At 24.6% G+C, this 25,717-nt stretch overlaps 4 protein-coding genes across 5 annotated transcripts in view; 2 read left to right on the forward strand and 2 right to left on the reverse strand.

The window, feature by feature from the left end:
- Window positions 1-4,718, reverse strand: part of LOC129609625 (extended synaptotagmin-2) — a 70,057-nt gene extending 65,339 nt beyond the window's left edge. The window contains exon 1 of the mRNA XM_055521672.1: window positions 4,587-4,718. The gene's annotated coding sequence lies outside the window, so the exon portion shown is untranslated. The remainder of the gene's footprint in view (window positions 1-4,586) is intronic.
- A 1,476-nt stretch (window positions 4,719-6,194) lies between these two features.
- On the forward strand, window positions 6,195-10,252 carry LOC129609519 (importin-13). Its single transcript, XM_055521471.1, has 11 exons — window positions 6,195-6,428; window positions 6,556-6,658; window positions 6,720-6,887; window positions 6,976-7,125; window positions 7,209-7,387; window positions 7,488-8,175; window positions 8,232-9,032; window positions 9,099-9,236; window positions 9,295-9,387; window positions 9,445-9,908; window positions 9,965-10,252. The coding sequence occupies exons 1-11, from the start codon at window positions 6,370-6,372 to the stop codon at window positions 10,044-10,046; spliced, it is 2,925 nt and encodes a 974-aa protein (XP_055377446.1). The 5' UTR covers window positions 6,195-6,369; the 3' UTR covers window positions 10,047-10,252.
- Window positions 10,209-11,818, reverse strand: LOC129609520 (m7GpppX diphosphatase). The gene is made up of 3 exons (XM_055521472.1): window positions 11,251-11,818; window positions 11,009-11,154; window positions 10,209-10,946 (listed from the first exon to the last, which is right to left on the reverse strand). The coding sequence occupies exons 1-3, from the start codon at window positions 11,618-11,620 to the stop codon at window positions 10,368-10,370; spliced, it is 1,095 nt and encodes a 364-aa protein (XP_055377447.1). The 5' UTR covers window positions 11,621-11,818; the 3' UTR covers window positions 10,209-10,367.
- Window positions 11,819-12,383: 565 nt separating this feature from the next.
- LOC129609592 (dihydroxyacetone phosphate acyltransferase) lies at window positions 12,384-23,605 on the forward strand. 2 transcript variants are annotated; one of them, XM_055521605.1, is made up of 9 exons: window positions 12,384-12,636; window positions 12,698-12,741; window positions 12,803-13,364; window positions 13,506-13,861; window positions 13,924-14,112; window positions 22,227-22,341; window positions 22,403-22,827; window positions 22,896-23,063; window positions 23,132-23,605. In XM_055521605.1, the coding sequence occupies exons 3-9, from the start codon at window positions 12,848-12,850 to the stop codon at window positions 23,447-23,449; spliced, it is 2,088 nt and encodes a 695-aa protein (XP_055377580.1). In that variant the 5' UTR covers window positions 12,384-12,636; window positions 12,698-12,741; window positions 12,803-12,847; the 3' UTR covers window positions 23,450-23,605. The 2 variants fall into 2 exon arrangements, with proteins under 2 accessions (XP_055377580.1, XP_055377579.1); XM_055521604.1 differs by having other exon boundaries at window positions 12,384-12,543; window positions 12,633-12,741.
- The last annotated feature ends 2,112 nt before the right edge of the window (window positions 23,606-25,717 follow it).

A 25,717-nucleotide genomic window follows, 5' to 3' on the forward strand; every position in this document is an offset into this window, starting at 1 on the left:
AACACGATTGGAAACATGAAGAAGGAGCTTTTTTAATAGTGTTACTTTTTATAGTGTAATACAAACACTCGTCACGAATTGGCTTTTACGTTATTTAAGAACCTAATTTACAATAATTATGATTATAATTGTATTCCTACTGTGCTACTGTATATATACAGGGTGATTCAGGAAGCTATACAACAACATATACCATTCGTTAGCAGATCGAAAATGGGTAAAACTCTTGTTCCGGACTGGGTGGTAGATCTCAAAGGTTTCTGAGTTCTAGGGGTTTTAACGAATTTTTACGAAATTTTTACTTGTCCAAGTTTTTTGAATTATAACTTCCATTCTGAAAAAGATAAACTTCAAGCAAACAGTTTCTGAAATGCCTAGTGAAGGCCTAAAAATAGACATGCTGCTTAATTCTTATTTTATTAACCTTCGGAATACCAAGCATTCGAACTCTAGGGAAAATCAAAATTTTTCCGTGTTTTATTTTTTCAGTTTTTTCTAACTGGATAATTTCGTAAGAAAATTTTTTAAATCTTGAAATTTTTTTTATAGAATTTTCTCCAGCTGCTTAAACGTTAATTTAAGCTCATGAATATTAAAAAATTTTTATGGTACAGAAGATATACTACAAAAACCACAAATATTGTGAGCCGCAAATTCAATTAAAATCAAAATACATAATTTAATATTCCTTTATGAAAAAATTTGGAAAAATACGAATTCCTTATCCAAAAAATTTACAAACTTCTCAAAACAAACACTAAATTCTCTTATGAAATTCACCTAATTCAGCAAAAACTTATGTTTTTCTTCTTTCATGTCTATTTCTATCCAATCGCATATTTTAAATTAATTGTTTTACTGGAACACCTCTTTAATTGCATCAACCGTACACCAATTCTAGTTTTTGTAGAAATATGTTGAAAATTCATTAATATCCTTAAATTATTTATTAATTATTTTTTAGCTTAATAATGTTAATACAATATAATTTACAAACTCCATTTTGTTAAAAAAAAATTTAATTTTCTTATTAAAAAAAAATTTTTTATTAGAATAAATGTCAAAATTTGTATGGCATGTCCTTAAAAAATTCGCTCCATCTGGTTAGTTTTAATAACTTCAGATGCCAAATGATGTCTAGATGTCGAAAATATTTTTTTCAAATTTTTAAATTGCACCCAATGTGAGAAAAATGCATTTAAAAATTTCAAACCATATAGGTACCATTTCTTACAAAATTTGGCAAAAATTAAAAACCTATAAATTTTTTTACCAAGAAAAGTTTCGAAAAAAATTTTTTGATTACTAGATTTTTTCAAAAATTTCAAATTTTTTTTTAATCGATTTTTGTTTTTCAAATTAAAAATTTGTATAAAATTTCATTTAAATTTTGTTATTATTTGTTGCATTTCAATAAAAACATTAAAATTCAGATGGTTTATAATTTTCAGAGTGAAATGGCTCTTAAAAATGTCAACAGTTTCTTTTTTTGAGTGACTATTGTCATCAAAAATTAATGATAATTACAGCGCTTAAAATCAATAAAAATCAAAAATAGTGAAAAATAAGAACCATAAAAAAATTTAATAGCACTTAAATAAAAGCCTAAGCAGCTGGGCAAAATTCTATAAAAAAGATTTCAAGGTTTAAAAAATTTTCTTAAGAAATTATCCAGTTAGAAAAAACTGAAAAAATAACCCCAGGGAAAATTTTGATTTTTCCTAAAGTTCGAATGCTTGTAAAATAAGAAGGTTAATAAAATAAGAATTAAGCAGCATGTCTATTTTAAGCCCTTCACTAGACCTTTCAGAAACTATTTGTTTGATGCTCCTATCTTTTTCAGAATGGAAGTTATAATCCAAAAATTTTGGATAAGTAAAAATTTCGTAAAAATTCGTAAAACCTCTGCAATTCAGAAACCATTGAGATCTGGCACCCAGTCCGGTACAAAAGTTTTACCGATTTTTGATCTTCTCACCAATGGTATATGTTGTTGTATAGCTTTCTGAATCACTCTGTATATATTTTTCAAACGCGAAAGTGAAATTTAATGAAAGTTTTAATATTGACATTAATTAATTATCGGAAGAATGCACGTAAGTCACCTTTTTGAAAATATTGTAAAAATTCACAATTAAAACTAATTAAAGAAAGGGAAAACAATAACAATGAGGAATTATGTTATAGAATTATCTAATATTTTCCTCAATTTTATCTACAAAAAACAGACTATAATAATAATTATGAAATAATTATGTATTACATGCAAAAATATTATGTGCTACATACTTATAATACAAATGTGCAAATGTAATTATTTTATGAAATTTTTTTGCAAAGTTAACATAATTTTGAATGTACTAATTCTTTGATATGTCGGAAAACTTTGCAAAATTTGAAAATTTTCAAGGACCGCTATTAAAATTGTATTAAAAAGTTACATTTGTCGAAAATTTCAGTAAAATTTTCAGTAAAATTTCAATAAAAGTTTACAAATTCAAAATCCCTGTTTATGTCATGTGATTCTTAATTTGGAGAAAAATGAATACGAGATTTTAAAAATGAAAAAGAAAAAAGGAAAAATTCATTTAGAACCATAAAAAAATCTTAAAACGGAGCCGCAGAATGGTCATCCCTGGTACACTCATATGAATTTACATCTATATAAAAAATTATAAATTTCACCTTAATAAACAATTTTACTTAAATTTCACTTTGATACTATGAAAATTAACATTTTAATTGCCCAGTTGAGATATTTGTATACTTATATACACAGATTAAATGTTGAATTATAATTATTCATGTTATAAAATTCTAGATTATATACCCTAGTCATAATTTATGATATCAGTTCACTGAACGAAGAAAAAAGTCATATCCCATAGGTTATTCTAAATAATTTCTTTAATAATTTTTTATATACGTATATATATTATACATATCGTATGTATACATAGTGTATATTTACACATATTCATAATTAAATGTAAAATAATCAAAATTTGATTACTTTTTAAATGGACATTACCCATGTAGCTTAAACAATTTAATTTATTAGAATTATAAAATATACTGAATATAAATAAAGGTAGTATAATTTGTTCTATTTATATATGGTTCTCATTTGTATTGTTTATTTGAAAGTGACCTTAATCAATTTTTATTATAAATGAAATATTGCAACCTTTGCGTTCAAGCAACTTGATATTACAAAATGGAATCTAGGGCCACTTTCAAAATAAACGATTCATTTGATAATGGTTTTTTATGTCACCTAAATTATATATAATTCCATATATAACTAGACGCATGTAGGATAATTTGAAATTCATGTTCTTTGTATTTAATCGTTAATAAAATAAATAGTAAAATGACTAGTACATATGTAAGTACACTAATATAGTGCCTCCCAACATTCTTTTAATCGTGGCTCTCTCTCAATTCAAAAAAAACCCTCAAATTTTTTTGTTTCATAGTATGCAATGTTTCATGACTTCATGGTATTAAAAAGAATGTGCAGTATAAAAATTTTGTTTAAGGATCTAATTGAAAAAGTTTATTTAGTAAAAATTTTTTTGATGTAATTTAACTAATTATATCTGATTCCATAACATGTATCTGTTTCGTCAAATTAAATTGCCTATCTCAGTTCTTTCTTACTTTCAATATGACTTAATTTTTAATGATTTTGTTATAAATGCTTTAACGCTCTATTATATTCCCACTATAAAGCGGTCTTCAACGCTTATTTGCTTCAAAGATTGTTTCAACAACACTAGAGATCCTACTCAAAATCAAAAAATCTCAGAGCACATACTTCGATTAGATAGAAATACATTTACACATAGTAAATGTATTTCTATTTAGTGTATAAAATTAAATAAAAATTGTTGATAATTTAATAGACTCAAATCTAAAATTTACGAAACCCAGAAACAATGTCTATGCTGTTTAAAAAATTTTTTTAAATAAATTATATATAAAGCAATATATTTAATTAAATAATTAAATATATAAAGTAGTAAAATTTCGAGGCCCTTACAATTTTACTTTTTCTTTCGGTGACCCCATTAAAATGATCTGAAGCCCACTGGGGTCATACGGACCCCGTTACGAAACACCGAACGGTGAAAACATGTTTAAAAATCAAAGTCTATTTATACACAAATATTCTTTTGATATTTTATTTCCACCTCTTGGTTGTCTCTTTAAAAATCTCAACTCCTATTTATATCTTATCTATAATTTATATTGTAATTTCAATAAAACTACATCTCGTCCTCTTTAGAAAAAACAAAAAAGAAATTAAGTAATTTTCTATTATATTTTAACCCCCAAAATTTTATTTCACGAAAAATATGAATGACGTCATTCTCTAATGTTATGGGCAAAATTTTTTAATAGCAATTGCAAATGTAAAACTTTTAATAAAAAAACAATAGTTTTATTGCAAAATTCTCAATATGATTATTACAATATGCAAATGTAAAATTAATTTAATCAAAATTTAAAAATAATTCAAAGTTTATAGCATTTTTTATATTTTATGTAAAAAAAAATTACCAATATTTTGAATATCTTACCTTCAACACAGTTTTTACAGAAATTTTTATTAAAAATAAAACTCTTTTTCGAATTTATTATAGTTTTTACATTTTCAAGAGTACTGGTGTATAATTATGTATATATGTAAATATATTATGTATATAGGTATATTTTCTATTATTTTTTAGCTTTTCAATTTAAAAATTTTTATGTAATAAAAATAATTAGTCAATAAATTCAATATTCTGCAATACTCGTAATATTTTTTGCATTTTTGGTAATTTAATATTATTTCTTAAATATTCATTAGGATAACTCATAAATGCCTATAAAAATTAAATTCATATTATAATATTTATTAAAGTTATTTTGGTTTTCCCTGGTTTTGGTTAATTATTCATCTATAATTCAATTTTAATCGATTTCTAAAATAACATTAACCCTACCAACCGTATACAACATTATTAATATATTATTTAAAAAAATGGTGTGACACAAAAAATTACATATACATATATTAAATAAAACTAATAAACAGTCCCGCCAAAAATTTATAATTTCTATTTATTTAACCATTAGTACAAGAAATGGTGTTAATTATATTTTGTTTTTTTCGTCCTTATTGTATTATAAACAACATTATATATAAATATATTTCGAATAATTTTTTGCGAAAATAAAAAAAAAAAATTTTTTGAACTATTTACATTTCGATTTTTTTTATTCTTTTTTACCGTTTCTTTTATATGATTAATTTTTAAAAGTTACCACATAACCATATATAAAATGTAAAACTTTATTTAATTAATATTAAACCGTTGTAACAACATTATTCGTAAGCTTTCAACAAATGACTAAAATTTATTTCAAATAATAATCATTTGATGGCCTAGATTCTTCAACGACAAAAAACAAAACAAAAATTCAAAATAAAAATAAAAAAATAATAAAACACAAATTGTTTAACAAAAAATAACTTTTTATCCGCGTAAAGATTTGACATTGAATGCTTAGTACACTTTTAATAAATAAAAACTAAAAACTTTCATTTTCTTTTGGCAAAGAATACCACTAAAAAAAAATCAAAAAAATTCTTATTATTTTGCTTATACATTATATCCTTTTTTCTTACACCAAAGCTCTTACCATTTTTATTAACACAAATGTATTTACTCATACTTAGGTACGTAGGCAAGGTACATGTGCCTATTCCCGATTACATGAATAATATTCTTCATGTAATCGGGAATATAGACCTATAGACATACACATATATAATTATAAAGGAAACTACTGATAAAGCTTTTATTTTTCTATTTTTGAAATAACGGAATTTCGGTAATTTTTTATTGCATAAATTTGGGCAACAAATGTTCATTTTGAGAAATACTAGTTTGTATGCACTTCTACAACTTTTCATAATGCATTTAATACGCTGAATTTATATTGAATTTGAAAAAGTGTATCTCAAAAGTTATTCAATCAACTTTATATTACTATTTTATAGAAATACCGTATTATTATATCGTAAAAAATTTATTATTTTCGAGTCTCACTTTGATTTCATTCATATAAAATGTCAAGAAAACTTGCAAATACTTATTATATTATTTTCTATAATGTGTCAAAGAGTGAGAATTTGACAAAACAGTAGATTTAATAAAGTCAGTGTTCTTTTCTTTTTTTTAAGTATATATTTAGATAAAGCAAAAAAAAAACTTTTAATTTGTTGCTAAAATAATTGTGACGGAGAAATTTTATTTTCTTCTTTAAAGCACAAACATTACAAGTGGTATATATTTACCAGTAAAATATTAAAAAATGAATATGGACACGATAGATATAAAACAATTGGAAGAGGCTGTTATCGTTTTTTATAGGTAACAACATTTTGTATTATACATAAATTATTATCTTGCACAATATTTATCCAAAAAAAAAAAAAATTATAAAATTAGGATTTTGATTATTGAATTCTATATGTTTCACTTAAATTACTTCCTTCAGGTCTACTTCGCAAGAGCAAGCAATTACACATGAATGGTTAACTAAAGCTCAAGCAAGTCCCCAAGCATGGTCTTTTTCATGGCAATTGATGCAACCTGGAAAAGTAATTGAAATTATTTAATTTCTTATATATTTTTTTAATAAATTTGTTTGTAAAATTGTAGACGCAAGAAGTGCAATTTTTCGGAGCTATAACCCTACATTCAAAACTAATGAAGTTTTGGACGGAAGTACCCCCTGAAAATCGTGAAGAATTAAAACAAAAGCTTTTAGAAACAATAATTCAGTTTGCAAATGGACCAAAAATAGTTCTAAATCGACTATGTATTTCTGTAAGTCTTTGTTATCGTCAACTGAATATACACTAATATATTTCAATATACACACGAAGTTATTTGAAAATATTTTATTTTCTTTTAGCTTAGCGCATTTATTGTTCATATGCTAGGAGAATGGAATACAGCTATAGAAGATATCATAAACACATTTAAGAACTTGCAAATTCCTAATGTAACTGCCGATATGCAATTATGGATTATGCTTGAAGTTTTGCAAGGAATTCCGGAGGAGGTAAATAATAGAATTACTTGTAAATTGATTATATTTTTCTGCAGAGAGTATTAATTTGAATATGAATTGTTAACTACTAATAGGCCAATGCGATATATACATCAGTTAAACGTGCAACGCTACGTGTGGAAATTGCGAAAAAGTCGCCAGTAGTTATTCAAACAATTGAATCTTACTTGGAAGCTCAGTTAGAAAGGAAATGGACTGATGAAATGTTTAGTAACATGAGTAGAGCTGTAAAATGTGCTGGAACGTGGATCAAGTAAGAATTTTGAGAAGATTGTGTATAATGTAAAATTAGATATTATGTTATACGTAAATATAGCATTGAATAATCAAAAATAATACTTAATTTTTTGTAGAAATTTGGGATATTGCATAGAAAACTGTGTTAAATTATCGGATATTTTATTAAAAATAACAAACAAATGTTATTGGAACTGTATGCAAGATGAAGAGGCTGATGAATGCATGACTGCAGAAGAGAATGATTTGGCTGAAACATGTCTAAAGACTTTAGTTAGCATTATCATCCAACCAGATTGTCATAACTATCCCAAGACAGCATTTCTTTTAATTAAAATGTTTTTGGATTCATTATGTGGTATAACAAAATCAGAATGCAAGGAAAATAATAATAATGAAGACATTGTTGTGAACATATACACTTTGTTTATATCGGCGATTGAACGTCACTCTCAAATACTATTAACTGGAATAACAACAAGTGATCCGGAACATTCACAATTATATCAAAAACTTGTTCATGAAATTTTGGCATGCACTGATAAACCCGGAATATTCCCGGTTGAAGAATCTTGTAGCACTTTAGCCATGGGATTTTGGTTTATGATGCAAGATGAAGTCCTCTCTATACAAAATACTCAAGATAAATTTGAGCATTGGGCTAAAATTAAGCCACTATATGCTCACTTAACGACAATTTTAATTAGAAAAGCTAGACAACCTGATGAAACCTCAATAGACCGCTGGTGCCCAGATGATTTAGAAAGCTTCCGCTGTTATAGGCAAGACATATCAGATACTTTGGTAAAGTTTTGTTAAATAGTTTTTTTTTCCTTTTTAATAGTTTTTTTTATTTTTAGTTGTATTGTTATGATGTTCTTAATTATTCAATATTAGAAATACTGTCAGAGACATTGGAAGCAGCAAAATCTGAAATGGAAGTTAACCCAAATTCTTGGACAAATTTAGAAGCTTGCATTTATGCTTTTCATTCAATATCAGAACATATTGATGGATCTGAAAAGATTTTTATACCAAAATTAATAAATACTTTATCAGAAATTCGATACAATGCTGTGAATGATAAATTATTAGGAACAGCATTAGAATGTATTGGTTCATATTGCTTATGGTTTCTTGATAATCCGATGTATATTGGAAATGCTATACGTCTTTTAGTTGATGGACTTAACTCGGCACAATCTTCACAAGCTACCTTGGGTTTAAAAGACATTTGCCGAGACTGTCAATTGCAAATGAAACCATTTGCCGAACCTGTGTTGGTTGCATGTCAAAGCGCTCTGGCTAGTGGTAGATTGAAAAATACAGATAGTGTTCGATTAATGTATAGTATTGGAAAATTAATGAGCATGCTCAACGTAGAACAAATTCCAACTTATTTAGATATAATTGTAAGCCCATGTTTCGAAGAATTGCAATTAGTTTGCCAAAGTGGTGCAAAAACTCCTTCAAATAAAATACGAACACTTTATCGCTTAAATATGATATCAACATTATTCTCATCTTTGAACACTGACTTTGACGATGAACAGATTGATGATCTTCACAATACTCAACCAGTGCTTTTAGTTATGCAAAAAACTATGCCTCTTTTCAGGCAAATTGCAGAGGTTTGGATTGAAGAAACGGAAGTGGTTGAGGTAATAATTACACCTTTTTACAAATTAATTTTTTTTTCAACTAGACACATTTGTTTATTTTTATAGATGGCGTGTAATGCTCTAATACAGGCACTTAAAAATCTTCAAAATGATTTTAAACCTATGCTTCAAGATATGTGCTGTTTCATAATTTCAATCTTTCAAAACAAATGTTGTGCTCCTGCGTTAGAAATATCGAAAACGGTTTTAAAATATTACAATACCAAAGTTTTATATGTTTATATTTTTTTAAACTTTTTAGGCAATTGTTCTTTTTTATAAGGATGAAAGTTGCAAACCAATGATGCAAGAACTTTTTATTCAGTCAGTATTGTACACAGTAAGGGTTTTTGAGGTAGGAAACTTGAAATTAATAGTAAAATAGTTTTTTATTGGAACTAAGAAATTTCAGCAAACTCAAGAAAATCAATTTTCAAATATCGCTGATTTAATTGAATCATTCTTTTCAACGAACACTCAAATGATAAAAAAATCACCATCCATATTTGAAAATGAAAATGTGGACTTAAAAAAATTAATAATGTATGCTTTAAAAGCTGTAACTCTTCCTGAAACCGGACCTGTCAAAAATGGTATACAATTTATATCCCATTTCATAATGCAATCACGAAATTTTACAAATATGACGAAAACTGTACTGGAAAGTGGTGAAGAGATTGTAAGATGCACTATTCTTTGCATTGGCTGTTATACCCCTCGGGCTTTGGTTGAATCTTTTGCGGATATTTTTTTGTCAATAAATAAGAAGTATCCCGCTGAACTTGTTGCTTGGATGAAATTATTAGCAACACCAAATTTTCCCACACCAAATGTGGATGATGCAGAAAAATTTAAGTTTATGTCGCAAATAATCAGGTAAATTAATTTTCTTTAATATAATTATTAAATAATATGGAATAATTTTTTTGTAGAGAAAAGGTAAATAAAAGATTATTACAAAACTATATAGCTGATTTCGCAGCTAGATCGAGAGGTTTTGTAGAAAAAATTTAAAAAGTAAGAGATGATATAAAACTGCATGCATAATAATTATTGTAATATTAGAATTTTCCTATTATTGTAGTATATATTTAACCGAATTTCAATACACCTTTCATGTTTTTGTCATGAAAAGTGAATAGATTTAAGTATAGTTCTTAAGAATATTGTGATAAATAGTGTTTTAAAGTTTACTGTTTATTTCTGCTCTTTAAATAATTTTATTACAAATATAACTTTAGTCTTCATTTTCTGAGTTTTAAAAGATCTTTGATTTGTAAACTTTAATAAAAATACAAAAATTTTTGAACTTTAAAAGGAAAAACTGTTGTATTTCTATGCCTCTTCCGAAAGCTTTAATTTTTTTCTCTGGTTACCATCTAAAGATTCATCCCCGTCCTGGGTTGCATTAATTGCGGAATTGTTCTTGGGTCCTACTTCTAGCATAATTTTTTCCAAAAGTGCATTGCCTTCAAATCCAACAAATGTTAACGTCGATTTTTGATAATAATCTGATACCAATTCAATATTGTTTATTACTGTATCTAAGAGATGAGATCTTTCACAATTAATTCCGCCTGCTTCATTTGTCAATATTGTAAAATGCACATGTAAATGATAAAATGAAGGTTGATAGTGTATATGAACCCGAATTTGTGTTTCGTCTAAGTCGTACTTTTCTTTAATTGCTTTATAGCTTGAATCACGAATGTTTTTCAATAGAGGTAAATGGGTTTCATTCAAATCCCTTAAGGATTTCATGCCATGTTTATGTGGCAGAGCTAACATGTATAATGTTTCTTTAGAGCCGTCCCATTTTAAATCGGGTATAAGTATAAACCCAATTTCTTTATCTTCATCTTCAAATATTATACGATCAGCCTCTTGCTTGTGTTCCAATATATTATACACCCACTAAAATTATAATAAAAAAATTTCAAAAAAAATGTAATAGATTTAAAATCCATTTTATTTACTTCCAAACTAAATTTTGAAGATTCTATATATGGTTCTGTAACATTTTTATAAATTACTGCTGTTTCCTTAACTAAATACTTGCGTCGAGCCGAATACTTTTCGATATGCTTTTCAGTGGCAGGATAAATTACCGTTGCTTTTACGCCTAGAAATAATTGAAGAAATTTTAATAAAAAATTCACATACGCAAAACAAACACGTATTAGACACTATATGAAAATGTAGATAATGTAATATGTACCATTCAAATCCGGACTGGGATAAAACATATAGCTTCCATATATATTATTGATAAATTCGGTAGTGTATTTTGTGTCGTGAGAAAAAAATTTGCAATTTGTTTGATCAGTCTCCTTTTGACCCAAATGATTTCCATTTTCATTTTCTGAATTTATTTCACTTTTAGATTCGAAATTGTCCTTTGTAAATGCTATTTTTTCCAATATCACCACAGCTTTATCAGTTTCAGAAATTAAGGGAAATGACCCTAATAAAGTAACACATTTTCTTCCAGTATTATTGTTTAAAAAATTTTCAAATTTAAAATCAGAAAGCTTATATTCTGAAGCTTGAGTTTCATTAGCTCTAACATTTCCTTTTTCCTGTTCCATAGCTCTGTGTATAATTTCTTACTCAATATTATCTACCGGCAAAATTTTTGTAAAAGCAATTTGTACTATTTTTATTTTGTTTTTGAAGTCCCCTGGTTAAAATATTTTTATTGATTAAATATCGTTGTAAATAATATATTCCTATAGAAATATGATAGATAAAATAAATTTTTTTAAAACTTATTTCATAAAACAAAACTTTTCAATACAAATATGAATTATGAATATCAGCGACTTTTCAAAATTAGTGTTACCTGATGTAAAAGGATTAGTAAACGTCTAAGCGCGTATTTGGCATGTTATCATGTGAATTATGTTGATAAGTTTCAAGCGAAACGTATTTAATGCATTTCTAATATAAATATAAAAGAATTTAATTTGAGTTTTGAAGATTTTTGACAAAATACTCCAAAGTTTAGGTCTATGTAATTTAATCAAATGAGATATAATACTAACTTATCCACTTTAGAAAATTTATTCATCAAATTAAAATAATAATGCGTACAACATGTAAACTTGTTTTCTCAAATTAAACTATTGTTTAGATAATTTCTCTTTCATTTTACATTTTATAGAGATCTAACAAACCGCGTAATAGCTTATCAGAATATTTTTAGAAATATTATTTCATTTATAAGATGTGCAGTAGATAATTAAATATGGCGCTATGTCTACTCAGTGTGCGTGCAAAAATTGAGAGTCTCTGTTTTATAACTTGCTATCTATTTTTCTTTTTTGGCAATTGCCGATTGTCAATATCAAACGTCAAATTTTCAAAACATTGCAAAGGAAAATAAAATTAGACTTTTTTTTTATTTTTAAAGTTATCGTTATTGTATTTTAGGGTTTTTTTCAGATAAGGAAAATTATGAAGACTATTTCCGGTTTTGCATTTAGAGAACAAGAAAAGTAGCAAATCAATGGTAATAAATTTCAAATCGCTATATAAATTCATGTGCCTGACTTAGAATTATACACAAATGCGGATTTTGCTTATCACGGTTTATAAAAGCGAGGTGAATATTACATCCCTTTAAAAGTTATATCTACAAATTTTAATCAAATTACTGTGCTCAGATAAGATAATTAAAAATAAACGATGAAAGCTTGAATTTTAAAAGGTAAGTCCTTTAAATATTGATTCCTATACATACACGCATACACACAGTTTCCCTATTTTAGTACGCAAGACCAAAAACCGAAGGTATTAATTTCAGAAATTTAATAATGGATGTAAATGATTATTTTAAGGAGAGAAAGCGTTCCAATAATCTTTATATGAATAATTTTGAAAATATAATTGAACCAGGATGTGAACCTAGAATGTTAAAAGAATACAAACCAAAATTTGCTCAAACATTCAATAAATACTTGACACCAAACGACTTGAAACTACACGTACTAAGCTCTCCTAAGATTCAAAATTTGATAGATTTTTACGCTGCGAAAACAAACAAAACTAAGAGTGAACTTGAAGGTCAAGTAAAGGATATTTTAGATGAAATTGGTTTAGATCGTAATTTATCTATTATAAGATGTTGCGGAATGTGTATTACTGCAGTTAGCAAAAAGATTTGTTCGGGAATATATGTTAACAAAAAAAGTTTGAGCCGGGTGAAAGAGATAATAGGGAGTAGCCCAGTACTATATTTACCAAGTCATCGAAGTTATTGCGATTTTATATTGATGTCTTATATTTGTTTTCATTATGAAATCGAAATACCTGGTATTGCAGCTGGTATGGGTAAATATTTTGTTTTAAATCTACCTAATTTTCCAAAATTTTACTAACTTGGTGATTGAATATTTCAATTCAAAATTGAAGGACTTACACATTTATTTATTTTATTAGGTTCTCAAACTTATATTGAAATTTTTATTTTAGATTTTTACTCAATGTTTGCGATGGGAACAATGCTAAGAAAAACTGGAGCGTTTTTTATGCGTAGATCTTTTTCTGGTGATGAAATATATTGGGATGTATTTAGAGAATATGTACATGCCCTAATAACTGTTTACCATATTGGTGTGGAGTTTTTTGTCGAAGGCACAAGAAGCCGAAATTTCAAATCTTTGGTCCCAAAGGTTGGTCTATTGGCAATGACCCTGGAGCCATTCTTCATGGGAGAAGTACCAGATTTAACAATTGTACCTATAGGTGTTTCATATGAAAGATTATTAGAAGAGCAATTGTTTGTTTATGAACTTCTAGGTATACCAAAACCGAAAGAATCAACTAAGGTTAATATGACTTTTTGTAGTAAAATAAATATCAATTGAAAAAAAAATTATTAATGGTATAGGGGTTTTTTAAAGCATTGAAAATAATTGATCAAAGATTTGGAAAAATGTATTTGGACTTTGGGGAACCGATTTCTCTCAGAGAATATTTAAAAGATGAGGTAAAGAGGACAAAATACACAAATTTGCCGAATTTTGCTCAAAAACTAGATAAAGATGACATTAATTTGGTTAAAAAATTGGCGATGGAGGTAATTAAATTTTGAAAAATTTTTTATTAGTTCAATCTTATCTATATAAAGGGAAAAAACATTTATTAATAGCATAAAAGTATAGTAAAACTTGATTATATTTTTTATTATAGAGTATTATAACGCAATATGTTGATAAAAATTGTACATACCTAAATAATCAAATTTAGCATGCTCGTAAGCTCGCGTCTCCTAAAAATCGTGGAATTTCTTTTTTTTTAATACACTTAGGTTCTGTCATGTATATCTCTCTTTTATCCTATTATCCGATTAATCTAAAGTTTATTAAAATTTGTAATAAAATATCTCTAACATTAGCTTCATCAAAACTTTACCTATAATAAATGTTACAATACGTGATTCCATATGGGTTCCAAAATACTATGTTATCAGAGCATTTTTGCTTTTACAAACAAAGAACATTTCTCAATTTGCGATGAATTGCGAAAAAAATGTGTTATTAATAACATCAATATTTCTAATCAAAATTTCAGAATAATGACTTTTAAAATGAAGTGCATCGCAAAATAAAAGTGCATTACAATGATGATAACTTGCATTTTATTTTTAGTGCAATACTCACAAAATTTAAAGATTAATTTCAAAATTTCAACATTTTATTCGTTCATAGTTTGAAAGAAATAGATAAAAAGGTGAACATTTGATTATATACACTACATATTTACATATATCTCAATAAATGAATATTTGAATTGAATTTGAATTTGAATTAGCAGGAAATATGATTTTATCAAATAATTTATACGATTGTTGATATTTATTACTAATTTAATTCTATTAAAAATTTTAACCAATAATTCTAACAAATAACTACTACAATAGCTCTGTTAGAATTATTGGTTTGGTAATGTAAAAAAAATTGAATTTTTTATAAAGTTAATCATATAATTTTCTATTAGTACTTTAATTAAATGAAAAAAAAACTTTATAATTTTGATAATAGTAAATTATAAAAATACGTAAATTTCTTATTTACATAATATTCAAACATGATAAGTGGTTTACATACATATATGTATATCTTTAAAATACAAGATTACGAGTAAAAGCTCACTTTCTTAATCTTATAAATTGACTTTTTAAATACATATGTATATAATATCTTAAATAAGTCTAACCTATCTACCATGATATGTGATCCCAAATTAAATAATCTAAAACGATGTTCTATTTATATATTCAAATTTGATATGATTGTTAAATAATCGTAATAAAAAAAAATTTGATATTTGAACGAAAAATGTATGCTTTGCCATCTTATCAAAAATTTTGTTTAAAAGGGGGGTAAAAAAATAATAATATCTTTTCTTTAAAGTACGTTGTTATTCAATTTTAATCTAATTAATTATTAATTTTGCAACCTAATATTAAATTAATATGTGTTCTTTGTTTCATATATTTCCCATCATTTATATTCATATGTACTTTTAGCAAAATAAATATGTACATTTCTAGAAGATTGCATTGCGAATCATATTACCCCTTTTCAGATATCATACTATTCAGGAATACAGGATAGATAGAGGGATAGTAGATATCATATTATCGCTTTTCAACAAAATCTTAGGATTATACATATGTTTTCGACCTACATAAAAAAGAAAGTAATTTAAACTTAATTGCAATTTTATTAAATTTTTTTTGGTCTATTGTAATTTCTATAATATGCAAAAGGAAAGACAATACTTCTTTTAAATTTAGTAATTATTAAAACCTTATAATTGTTCACTAATGCTTATTACGTAGGTTCGTGAATCTTATTATAAATTCTTTAAAAAACTAAATAGTTTAGCTTGAAATTTTATTTGTTGGAGGCACATTACGTTATACTCGTACTATTTATATTTTTGAATAATATTGCGTAGTTAATTATTTTCCTACATCTAGATACATACCCACTATTCAGTGCCAAAATCATAATTTTAAATATCGCAGTTACATAATATTAAAAAATTTTGTATTTCTTTTTTTAATACCCACACAGTATTATGTACAATTCTCACAAAGATTCTATCGTAATAAAAAAAAGCCTTGAATTGACTTTGAAATCATAAATTAAGTTCCTTACGTATTACAAAATTATATACATATGCATATACATATGTATACTTAGTTAAAAAATAAATAAAAGTTCATTGACTTCAAAGAAATATTTGTCATGACATTCGTAAACCATACTATTAACGAATACCAATAAAAATGTATGCATACACCATAAGTACCTCGATATACAATTTCTTTAAAATTTTTAAGGTCATAGAATATGTACAGTATATATATGTATATACATATATATGTATATATGTATATTACTATCACACAAATTACTTAGGCCAAGCATCAGATCATGCAAACTAACATTGCACGAAGCATAAAAAAGAGATCATGTAATATGTGTACGAATATTATGTATAAATACACACATGTACATAATTAAACTATTCCAATCAATTAATACTTTTAACCAAAAAATTAGATGAAATCTAAAAATAAAATTTATAAATATGAAACTATTTTAAAAAAATCCATTTTTAATATTTTAATTTAGTTTAATTATTTTGTTTCATCATGTGTTCGGGTGTTCCCTTTGGGTTCTACTAGGAGTTTATTCTAGCAATATTATACGTGGGTTTTCTTAAAGTGTGTCCAATTCATCCGAGGTCTTCGTTGCTTATGTACATTATAAGCAACGGCATATTACGTATTCTAAAGGATCTATTGATAAATACTTGCAATTTCTGGCTGACGGATTTTGATGTTAGCCAAGTTTCACTGCCGCCGTACATGTATGCACATCTAAAGGTTTTTTATTTATTGTAGCTCTAAACATTGTTGTCTACATATATATATATATAATATGTATGTACATTTATAACATTCTATATTAAATACTTAAAACATCTATACATAAATATTTTGTTAAGAAAAATCAATTCAAAATACATACGTATATAAATATGTACCTTACATACAATAATTTTCAATGATAACAGAAGAGAAAATTTAAAATCATTACTTTATTCCTCTCAAGTTTCTACTTTTATTATCTCATATAAATAAACGCAATCATTTTATGCACATCCACATATACGATCGAATAGCATACATTGGGAATTCCTTTGTAAACAAACAAACTAAAAAATGTTTTGCCATTACTATATGTGATACACGTGTGACTAAATGAAAATTGAAAATTAAAAATTTTTTGGAAAAAAAATTCAATTTAAATTTTTTTTTAAAAAATTATATCTTCAAAACGGAATAATATTTTTTTATCGAATTTTCGGAAATGAATTCATTTTATACATCACTCTCAATCGGTAAAAAAAAAATTACAAAATTTCTTTTATTAAAAATTCTTTGAAAAAAAAAAGGAATTCAACATGCTCTGGATTGATGATCAAGTCTGGTTTAAAATAATTAAATAAATCTCATGTAATATTTTGCAAAAATTTCAATTTTCAGTTTCTTCTCTTTTGTATACGTCAAAAAGAATTCACAGGAGCTAAAAAAGAAAGCCATAAACAAAAAACACCTGTATAAGTTTACCTACTACCTTAAGTAAATAACCGGCTTTTTTTTTAAATTTATTATGGAATAAAAAAAATCCGCAATTCTCAATATTTATTCGGGCATTGTTGGAAGTACAAATTATGTATAATGTATGTATTTAAATACTTTGTATATAATATATTATGTATATACATATGTAAGTACATAATATATGTAACATAAGTAAATGATTGAAAGCTCTAATTTACTTCATGAACACATCATGTTATACATCATCATAGTTGATCAGTCATTGTTGACATCAGTATATAATGGAGTATATAATGCATATGTATACTATAATAACTATATTAATTATATATGTACATTCATATATAAGCATTTTATGTTTATGTTAAAATAAGTTATTTGTTTTCTTTTTTCTTCAGACAATCCTACATTCATAATATTTTGCTTTGTTTCTTTTTTGTTTTTTTCAAATAATAAGCGATTCTCTCTGTTGATATTTTCGTTTCATTATCAATGATAAATTATATGGAAAAAATTGTTTTCACAATATTGTAGAAAATATTTGAATTTAAAAATTATTTTAGATATTAATATCTTTGTAATTAATGATCAGAATTAAAAATGATTTTCGATAAATGATAAGATTTTTTATATATTTTTGAAATATAAAATAAAAATATATGGTTATCTAAGAATGTTAAATAAATTTTCTTATTTTCTTTAAAGTTTTCTAAAAAAAATTCTATATATTATATTTTTTATACAATGTACATAAAATCCAATAATATGGGGTTATGAATTCATCTTTGAATTTTCAATAATTTAATTCTCATAAGGATTCCGTTCAAAAATTAATATTGGTATAGGTACTTATACGTATACCCAATTAATGTACCTAAAATAATACACAGAATAACTATTTTGGTTTACTTAATAACCACTAACTTGTAACTATCATATAATTATGTAAGTATAAAAATTTTAAATTATTTATGTCCTACAATAATTATTACCAATACACGGTATACATATGTACATACATTATATGAAGATCTATAGAGTTATTAAATTTTTTCACTTGTAGGTATATGAGTTTATTAAATATTATTTACAATGAACGTTAAATTATTTTATATTGTAAAAATATTTAAAATGAATAAATAAAAAAATTAATTTCAATTTTATTCAAATTTTATATTTTTTGCAAATCAAAAAACAAAACTCCAAAAGAAAGAATTGCACGTAATTTTTCAAAATAAAACAAGCAAACAAAAAAAAAACAAATTTCATTCCACTTTACTCTAATAAAAAAAAATTATGTCATTCATAGAGTAATAAAAAATTCTTTAAAAAAATATAAGAATTTTTTTATTATAAAATTATTTTTAACATTCATAAAAAAAACGAAAATGTTTCATTTTTTGTTTGGCAGGCAATTCAACCCCACTTATATGTGCCATGTTTACTAACAAAATTGTGGGAAATAAAAGTCTTTCCGAAAGTTCTTTAATAATATTTTAGGAACAAAAAAAACAAAAACTATATTAAAAACACAAAGGCTTAGAATTTAAGTATTGTGTTTAACACGTTAAATTTTGTTGTACAAAAAAATAAAAATTACCCTTTTTTTTCGCTTCAAATTTCGGTCATTTTTATTAATAATTTTATAATTTAGCAATGTATTGTACTTATCGTCAGAGACCTTCAACTTGTGGAACGACTACAGATTTTGAAAATTTCTTTTCCATACATACACAAATCGTTGTATAAGTAATAAATACAATTTATGTACGTTTATAGATCTTGGATATAAATACAAAATTTACACATAAATAAATTATTTTATTAAATAAATCATTTCAAATGATAAAAAGGAAAAATAATGCGAACATAGCTCGAGTCCAGTTAAAGAAGATTCTTGAATTTTTTCTTTGGCTACATCATCCATTTGTTCTGGAGTTGTTTGAAGGAATTTTCATGATTTTTCATGAGAAAATAGGAATAAATAAAAAGGTGCAAATAATTTATGTTAACAACTATAGTCAATTTTACACAATAATGTAAAATTGTTAAATTTTCATTTATTTTTTTTGAAAAGTTTATATAATTTTATTTTAATTGAATAAAAATCCTGTACCATATGGATATTAGAGTTTGATTTAAAAATTTTTATAAAAATATTTAGAAAATATCATATTACTTAAATTTAATTTAAAATCTTGTCATAGAGAACTCCAACACAAATCTTCTTATAATAATTAAATGTAATTTGAATCAAATCCTTTTTTATTACATTTTACGTAAATCTTAAAAAACTAAATTATTTCATACCCTATTTGCCACAAAATCATGGACAAATTATTGTTTATATTTTCCATACAATATTAATACAATATTATAATTTATATTACACCTAAAAGTTATGCTACTATAATAGATTAGCCATATATAGGAAGTTTTCATTTTCTAATACTGAATATTAAAAAAAAAAAATTTAATATTCAAAATTGTAATAGCCATTATGTATGTATGTATGTATATATATAGCCCTTGACTTTAACATTACATGAACTTTTTTGTTTTTTACATTACATAAAACTAAGCATTTGTATAGGTCACATGTAATCAATTTTTAACCCTTAAATGGTCTAATTAAATATTGAAATTATAAATTACGATAAGTACTAAATCTAATTGAAAATGATAAGAATTTAAAATAGGAAATCTTCAAAAATTTTCCAAATTTTACAAGTATTATTAAATATTTCATATCTAAATAGTTTTTTTTGTGAATCTTTTAAATTTGAGAAGTTGTAGTCATTGTAAAATTTAATTTTACATTGAATATTGAATGTTATGAATATTACGTGCATATGTATGTGCATATTTCCACTCAATTTTTATATTTTAATTTAAATAACATTCCTTAAAATTAATTATTAATTGAAACTCAAATTGAATTTATAATTTGTCGAACTTCTATTATTTTTGTTATACACAATCTTTACCATTTAATCGCGTACATATGTATATGTATATGTACATATTTATGTTAATTCTACAAATTATTGTCAACATTATGAGTAATTAAGTAATAATATTCAAAAGATATGTAATATGAATATTATTATAGAGTATACATATGTGTGTATACAAGCGTTATATTAAAAATATCATTCTTAGACAACCCCACTTGATTTTTTGACAGCATAAAATAGACAATGAGTGAAATCTAATTCTGAAAACCGTTTTTAAATTCAATAAAATTTGAAAGAGCTAGAATTTTTTAAAAATAATTTTAAATTTTCTTAAATTCACCACGTGCTCCAACATAATATTGTTTTGATTTGTATTTATTTATCAACTTTATTCAGTTTTCCATTCATTATTATTAAGGGTACTTATATACCTATACTCACACTGTTCATATATAAGAGAACTAGCTATAATAATATCTTGTATAAATATTTATAGATAGTTTCATATAATGTCGAGTATAAACAAAGCTATAATAAATTTAATCACTCAGCTGATGAATTTCACTTTTTTTTTCTTGTTTGCTCGCTATTTTTCTTTATTATGTACATGCCATGCATTTGTATATAAATTGTATATAAATTGTAAAAAGCTTCAACCTACATTTATTTTGTATAAAAGTGTTAGTTAAAAGTTGTATATAAATATAAAAGATTGTATTTAATAGATAAATTGAAAAAAAAACAGGGAGAGGAAACAGAGGAAATCAAGAATATTGCGCTAAAAAGCGGTCATTTAAATTGCGGTAAAGTAAATTCAATAATTCTGAAAATAATTTCTCTATTTCTCTTTCCTTCCTCCGATTTTTTAACTTTTTGTTTTTCTTTTGTTTTTCATTGACCTTTAATAATATTTAATCAATTTTATTTACACTAGTGCATAAGTTTTAATATAATAAATTGCGGTCTACTGTTTGTAATATTATGCAGTTAATAATTATTTATAAAAAATGTATGTATGTATATCTCGTGTGGATATACAGACGACCACAGGTGATATAATTAAGGGTGATTTTCTTACACAATAGCAGCAGAAAATTAATCCATTTCGAATTTTGAAAATTTTATTTTAAATGATTACCCTAATTTTGTAAAAATGAAAATATTAGATTTGATAATAAAATGTTGCATTTTTTTATAAAATATTTCATTAATTGGGTAGTATTGTGTCTTAAATATTAAATGGTTCATTTTGAAAGTAACTAAATTTTTCATTAAAAATGAAATATTGCTCCGATCGCGTATAAAAGTAACTAAAAAATTTATATAAAATATCTCTTTTACCATCTCAAAACATACATGAATTTCAATTCCAATTAATTCCAATCATTTGGACATCATCATTGCTTTGATAATGAAAGAGTTCTTGATTACAAATGGACTTAGGTTACTTTCTATTCAAATATTGAAGTAAATTAATTTTCAGAAATTGAACAACAAGCTTCAAATACTCGCATATATTAAGTCTAAGCTTATATTTAATACAGATTTTGATACTAAAATTTTTACTCTAAATTTGTAACTTTCGTTTTACAGATTGTTTATCAACAACAACAACGAATTGTAATTACAACATTTAATTTGATTGTTCTCTATTATTCCTATTACTCTTATATGGGGAAAGGTGTGAATATTGATAATTTGTCAGAAGGTAATTAAATTCTTTTACTTTTTTTCTTTCAACTTAATTTTTTATTTTTTCCCGTCTAAAGGTGTTGCATTACTTAAAGATGTTTTTGAATGCTTAGGAGCAATGATCGCAACAAAAGACGAAAGTATTAAAGCTGAAATAATTGATACTCTTGAAATACATTCGAATATATTGAAAATGATTCAGGGTCATGTGTGTCTAAATAAAACTGAAATTAATGTATCATCAATAAATATGGATAATTTAAAAGGATATAAATTAAGTAAAGAAATAATGGAACAAGCTGTACCATGTTTAAGTATTCAATTATATATTAATGCATGTATGTATTGGCTATCAGTGCCAGCTATAACAACTTTAAGTGCAAAAAAAATATGTATAGAATATGGTAATGGTTTTACATTGAATTCTTTAAAGATAAAAGTTGAGGAATTGCTATCAATATATAACAATGAATTTGTTATTGTTCAAGAATATAAAGAAGAGGTTAACACATTATTTTATATTACCTATATAATAATATAAAAATAATTTTATTTGTTGTTATTTTGTAGGATTACCAAAAAACTTTAAATCTTTTACAATATTTTAAAGTATTTGAAATTGATAATAATAATAGTAGAGTGCATTTTAAAGAAAACGAAGTTTCAAAATTATTATTAAGTACAATGGTTCCATTTTTATGCATGTACTATCGCTTAACTGAAACAATAATTTTACAAGTCAGTATTAAAAATACTATATTATTACGAATACTGGTACTATATTATTTTTTGTATTATTTTCACAGTTTTCTGAAATTCATTTCACTGAAAAGCAGCTACTAATAGCAACACAGAAGCATATTGAAAGCTTATTAAATTCTCGAACTAAATATACTCATCCATATTGTTTAGCATTGGATAATTTATCAATTGCTATAACATCTTTAGTTAATAATTCAATATTATATAAAATAAAAAATGGAAATGATAAAATTACAAAATATGGGATTAATTTACACGAACTAAAAATTATTAATACTCTACTGGAGAATTATTGTAATGTCTTGCCATTTGATTTTATACCAGCTGAATATAAAATTAATAAAATCTTAGCCAAATTATAAAAAAAAAATACAAAATTATATAATTATTATTATTAGAAACGAATTAAAAAACAGAAAAGCAAATTAGAAATTGTATTTTTTTATATATGTATTTAGATAATCTTGCATTTTGTATTATGTATTATGCTATTATGTACTTTTTTTTATATATACATAAAATGGTTGTTTATATGGTCAAATATTTATTTAAAAATTGTTTTATTATAATTTTTTTTTTTTAATTTGATATAACAAGTTTTTTATATTATTAAAGTACAGCAGTATTTTGAGATTTTTAAACAGAAATCTATGATAAAGTTTTTTAATTTTTTATTACCTGAAGGTTAGAATTTGCACCGACTCTAGAAAGATTACACTAAAATAAATTGGTATTAATCCAAATTATAATACAATATTCTCTTCACATTTTATATAAGATCGAATCATTCAGCTTTGAAACTGCTTGGAAAATTAGCAAAAAAAAGTAAGTCGAAATTCTCATTTCTAACTTAAATGTTTGAAGCTATTTTCATAATTTTAGAAATCTCATTCTTTATAATCAATTTTGCATCAATTTTTCATAGCATTAAAATTATTAAGACAATTAAATTTAATATTATATAAATACAGAATATAATTTATATTTGAATATAAGACAAAATACATGTGAAAAAGACAATTATTAAATTTTATAATATTTTTCTATCAATTTTAATTTACCTTTCTTTTTATATCAAAGGTAGTTGACAGTGACAGTGAAAATTTGTAACAATTTTAAAGAATCCTTATAGTTTTTTTTTCACTTTCTTCTTTTCACTTACATCTTCACTTCTATAATTTGCATAATAGAATTAAAAATGTCCATAATTGTTCTACCATATAACTTGTATTTCTGTTCTAATATTTAAAGTCTATTTAAAAATAAATGTTCGTTTTGATATTAGAACAGGGGTGACCAAATTTTAACAATTTTAACTGTTAAAATTTTTTGTAACTTTCGATAAATGTACCCGAATTTCCCTTTTCATATGTGCGTTATTTATATACATATTTTATAATTACTGAGAAAAAATGTAAAAGAGAAAATGAAACCAACGTTATGTATAACAAATTTTATATCCGTCCAAACTAAAAATGTTAAGACAATGCAAATGCAAATGAATATAAACAGTAGGAAATGATAATAAACCGTAGCTTAATAGTTCGAAAGTGATCCAGACAGATTTTTCATTTTTAAACATTCATTGCTATGCACAATTGATATTGAGTTTTGAAGAAAGTAACTTGTATCAGTCTTATTATAGATATGTATATGTTATTTGTAATGCGACAGTATAAAAAAGTTAACTTTTTAATTCAGTTTTAATAGAACCTCTTGAAAAATTTGAAATTGTGTAAATGTATCACTAAAATATCAAGGACCTTACCCATCCCTGCATTTGAATCTAAGACATATTGTTATTTTTATTTTCAGTATAGCATTATTTTTATATTTCTAATATTAAATTGTCTTTAATTTAATAAAAGAAAGCTAAAAAAGAAACTGCACTTTTTAAAAATGTATATTAATGCTTATAAATAAATAAGATTTAATTTTTATGGTATTTGTAAAGTAACGCAAGAATTTTATTATTATATTATAAAAGTTTTTGCAAAAAGATATATACATACATACGCCATACATAAATAATAAAAATAATTCATTGATGTTAGGTCATTGATGAATACAATTCATTTGGGTCGTATTATAATGTCCGTATATATTAAAAATTTTTTATTGAATTCAATATAGTTAATCAAATTCAATTAAATTTAGAACTTCGGTACAAAAATATTTTAAGTTAGAAAAAAAAGCATATAGAAAAATGCTTCAAACACATTAAAAATCTTAAAAAATGAACTAGTTAGTTCCTCTATAGATCTGCAATAATGCAAAAAAAAAGATTTTAAGATTTAAATAAGAACTTTAAATTCATCAGGTTATATAGCAACACAATAAATGACTTTAAATGACCCTACCCTATTAAGTAATAAGGTATCTAATAAATGTACAGGGTCTGTATGTTTACTTTACCTTAGGAAAATTATAAATAAAATATGTGTGTTATATGTACTATATATGTATTAGACATTTAAATATGGTGTCTTGGAATTTTAATCTGAAATGTCTTTATAATGGTCTCTTATGATGGTAAGTAAAAAATTTTCATGTTATTAATTATTTCAATTCTGATAAAATCGCAAAATAACTGGTTTAAAATAATGAAAATTTTGTTTATTATAAAGATT

This window comes from Condylostylus longicornis, unplaced genomic scaffold (genome assembly GCF_029603195.1).
Source record: "Condylostylus longicornis isolate FDR11 unplaced genomic scaffold, ASM2960319v2 ptg000040l, whole genome shotgun sequence".
Lineage (NCBI taxonomy): Eukaryota > Metazoa > Arthropoda > Insecta > Diptera > Dolichopodidae > Condylostylus > Condylostylus longicornis.

What these genes read in the sequence shown, in the direction of transcription:
- LOC129609519 (XM_055521471.1), top strand. Translation starts at nt 6,370, where the DNA reads ATGAATATGGACACGATAGATATAAAACAATTGGAAGAGGCTGTTATC. An exon ending in GCTGTTATCGTTTTTTATAG is followed by an intron (nt 6,429 to 6,555) that starts GTAACAACATTT and finishes TACTTCCTTCAG; the next exon opens with GTCTACTTCGCAAGAGCAAG. An exon ending in AAGAAACGGAAGTGGTTGAG is followed by an intron (nt 9,033 to 9,098) that starts GTAATAATTACA and finishes TTATTTTTATAG; the next exon opens with ATGGCGTGTAATGCTCTAAT.
- LOC129609520 (XM_055521472.1), bottom strand. Translation starts at nt 11,620, where the DNA reads ATGGAACAGGAAAAAGGAAATGTTAGAGCTAATGAAACTCAAGCTTCA. An exon ending in TCCCAGTCCGGATTTGAATG is followed by an intron (nt 11,155 to 11,250) that starts GTACATATTACA and finishes AATTATTTCTAG; the next exon opens with GCGTAAAAGCAACGGTAATT. An exon ending in CTTCAAAATTTAGTTTGGAA is followed by an intron (nt 10,947 to 11,008) that starts GTAAATAAAATG and finishes TTATAATTTTAG; the next exon opens with TGGGTGTATAATATATTGGA.
- LOC129609592 (XM_055521605.1), top strand. Translation starts at nt 12,848, where the DNA reads ATGGATGTAAATGATTATTTTAAGGAGAGAAAGCGTTCCAATAATCTT. An exon ending in AACCGAAAGAATCAACTAAG is followed by an intron (nt 13,862 to 13,923) that starts GTTAATATGACT and finishes TTAATGGTATAG; the next exon opens with GGGTTTTTTAAAGCATTGAA. An exon ending in CTGAAACAATAATTTTACAA is followed by an intron (nt 23,064 to 23,131) that starts GTCAGTATTAAA and finishes TTATTTTCACAG; the next exon opens with TTTTCTGAAATTCATTTCAC.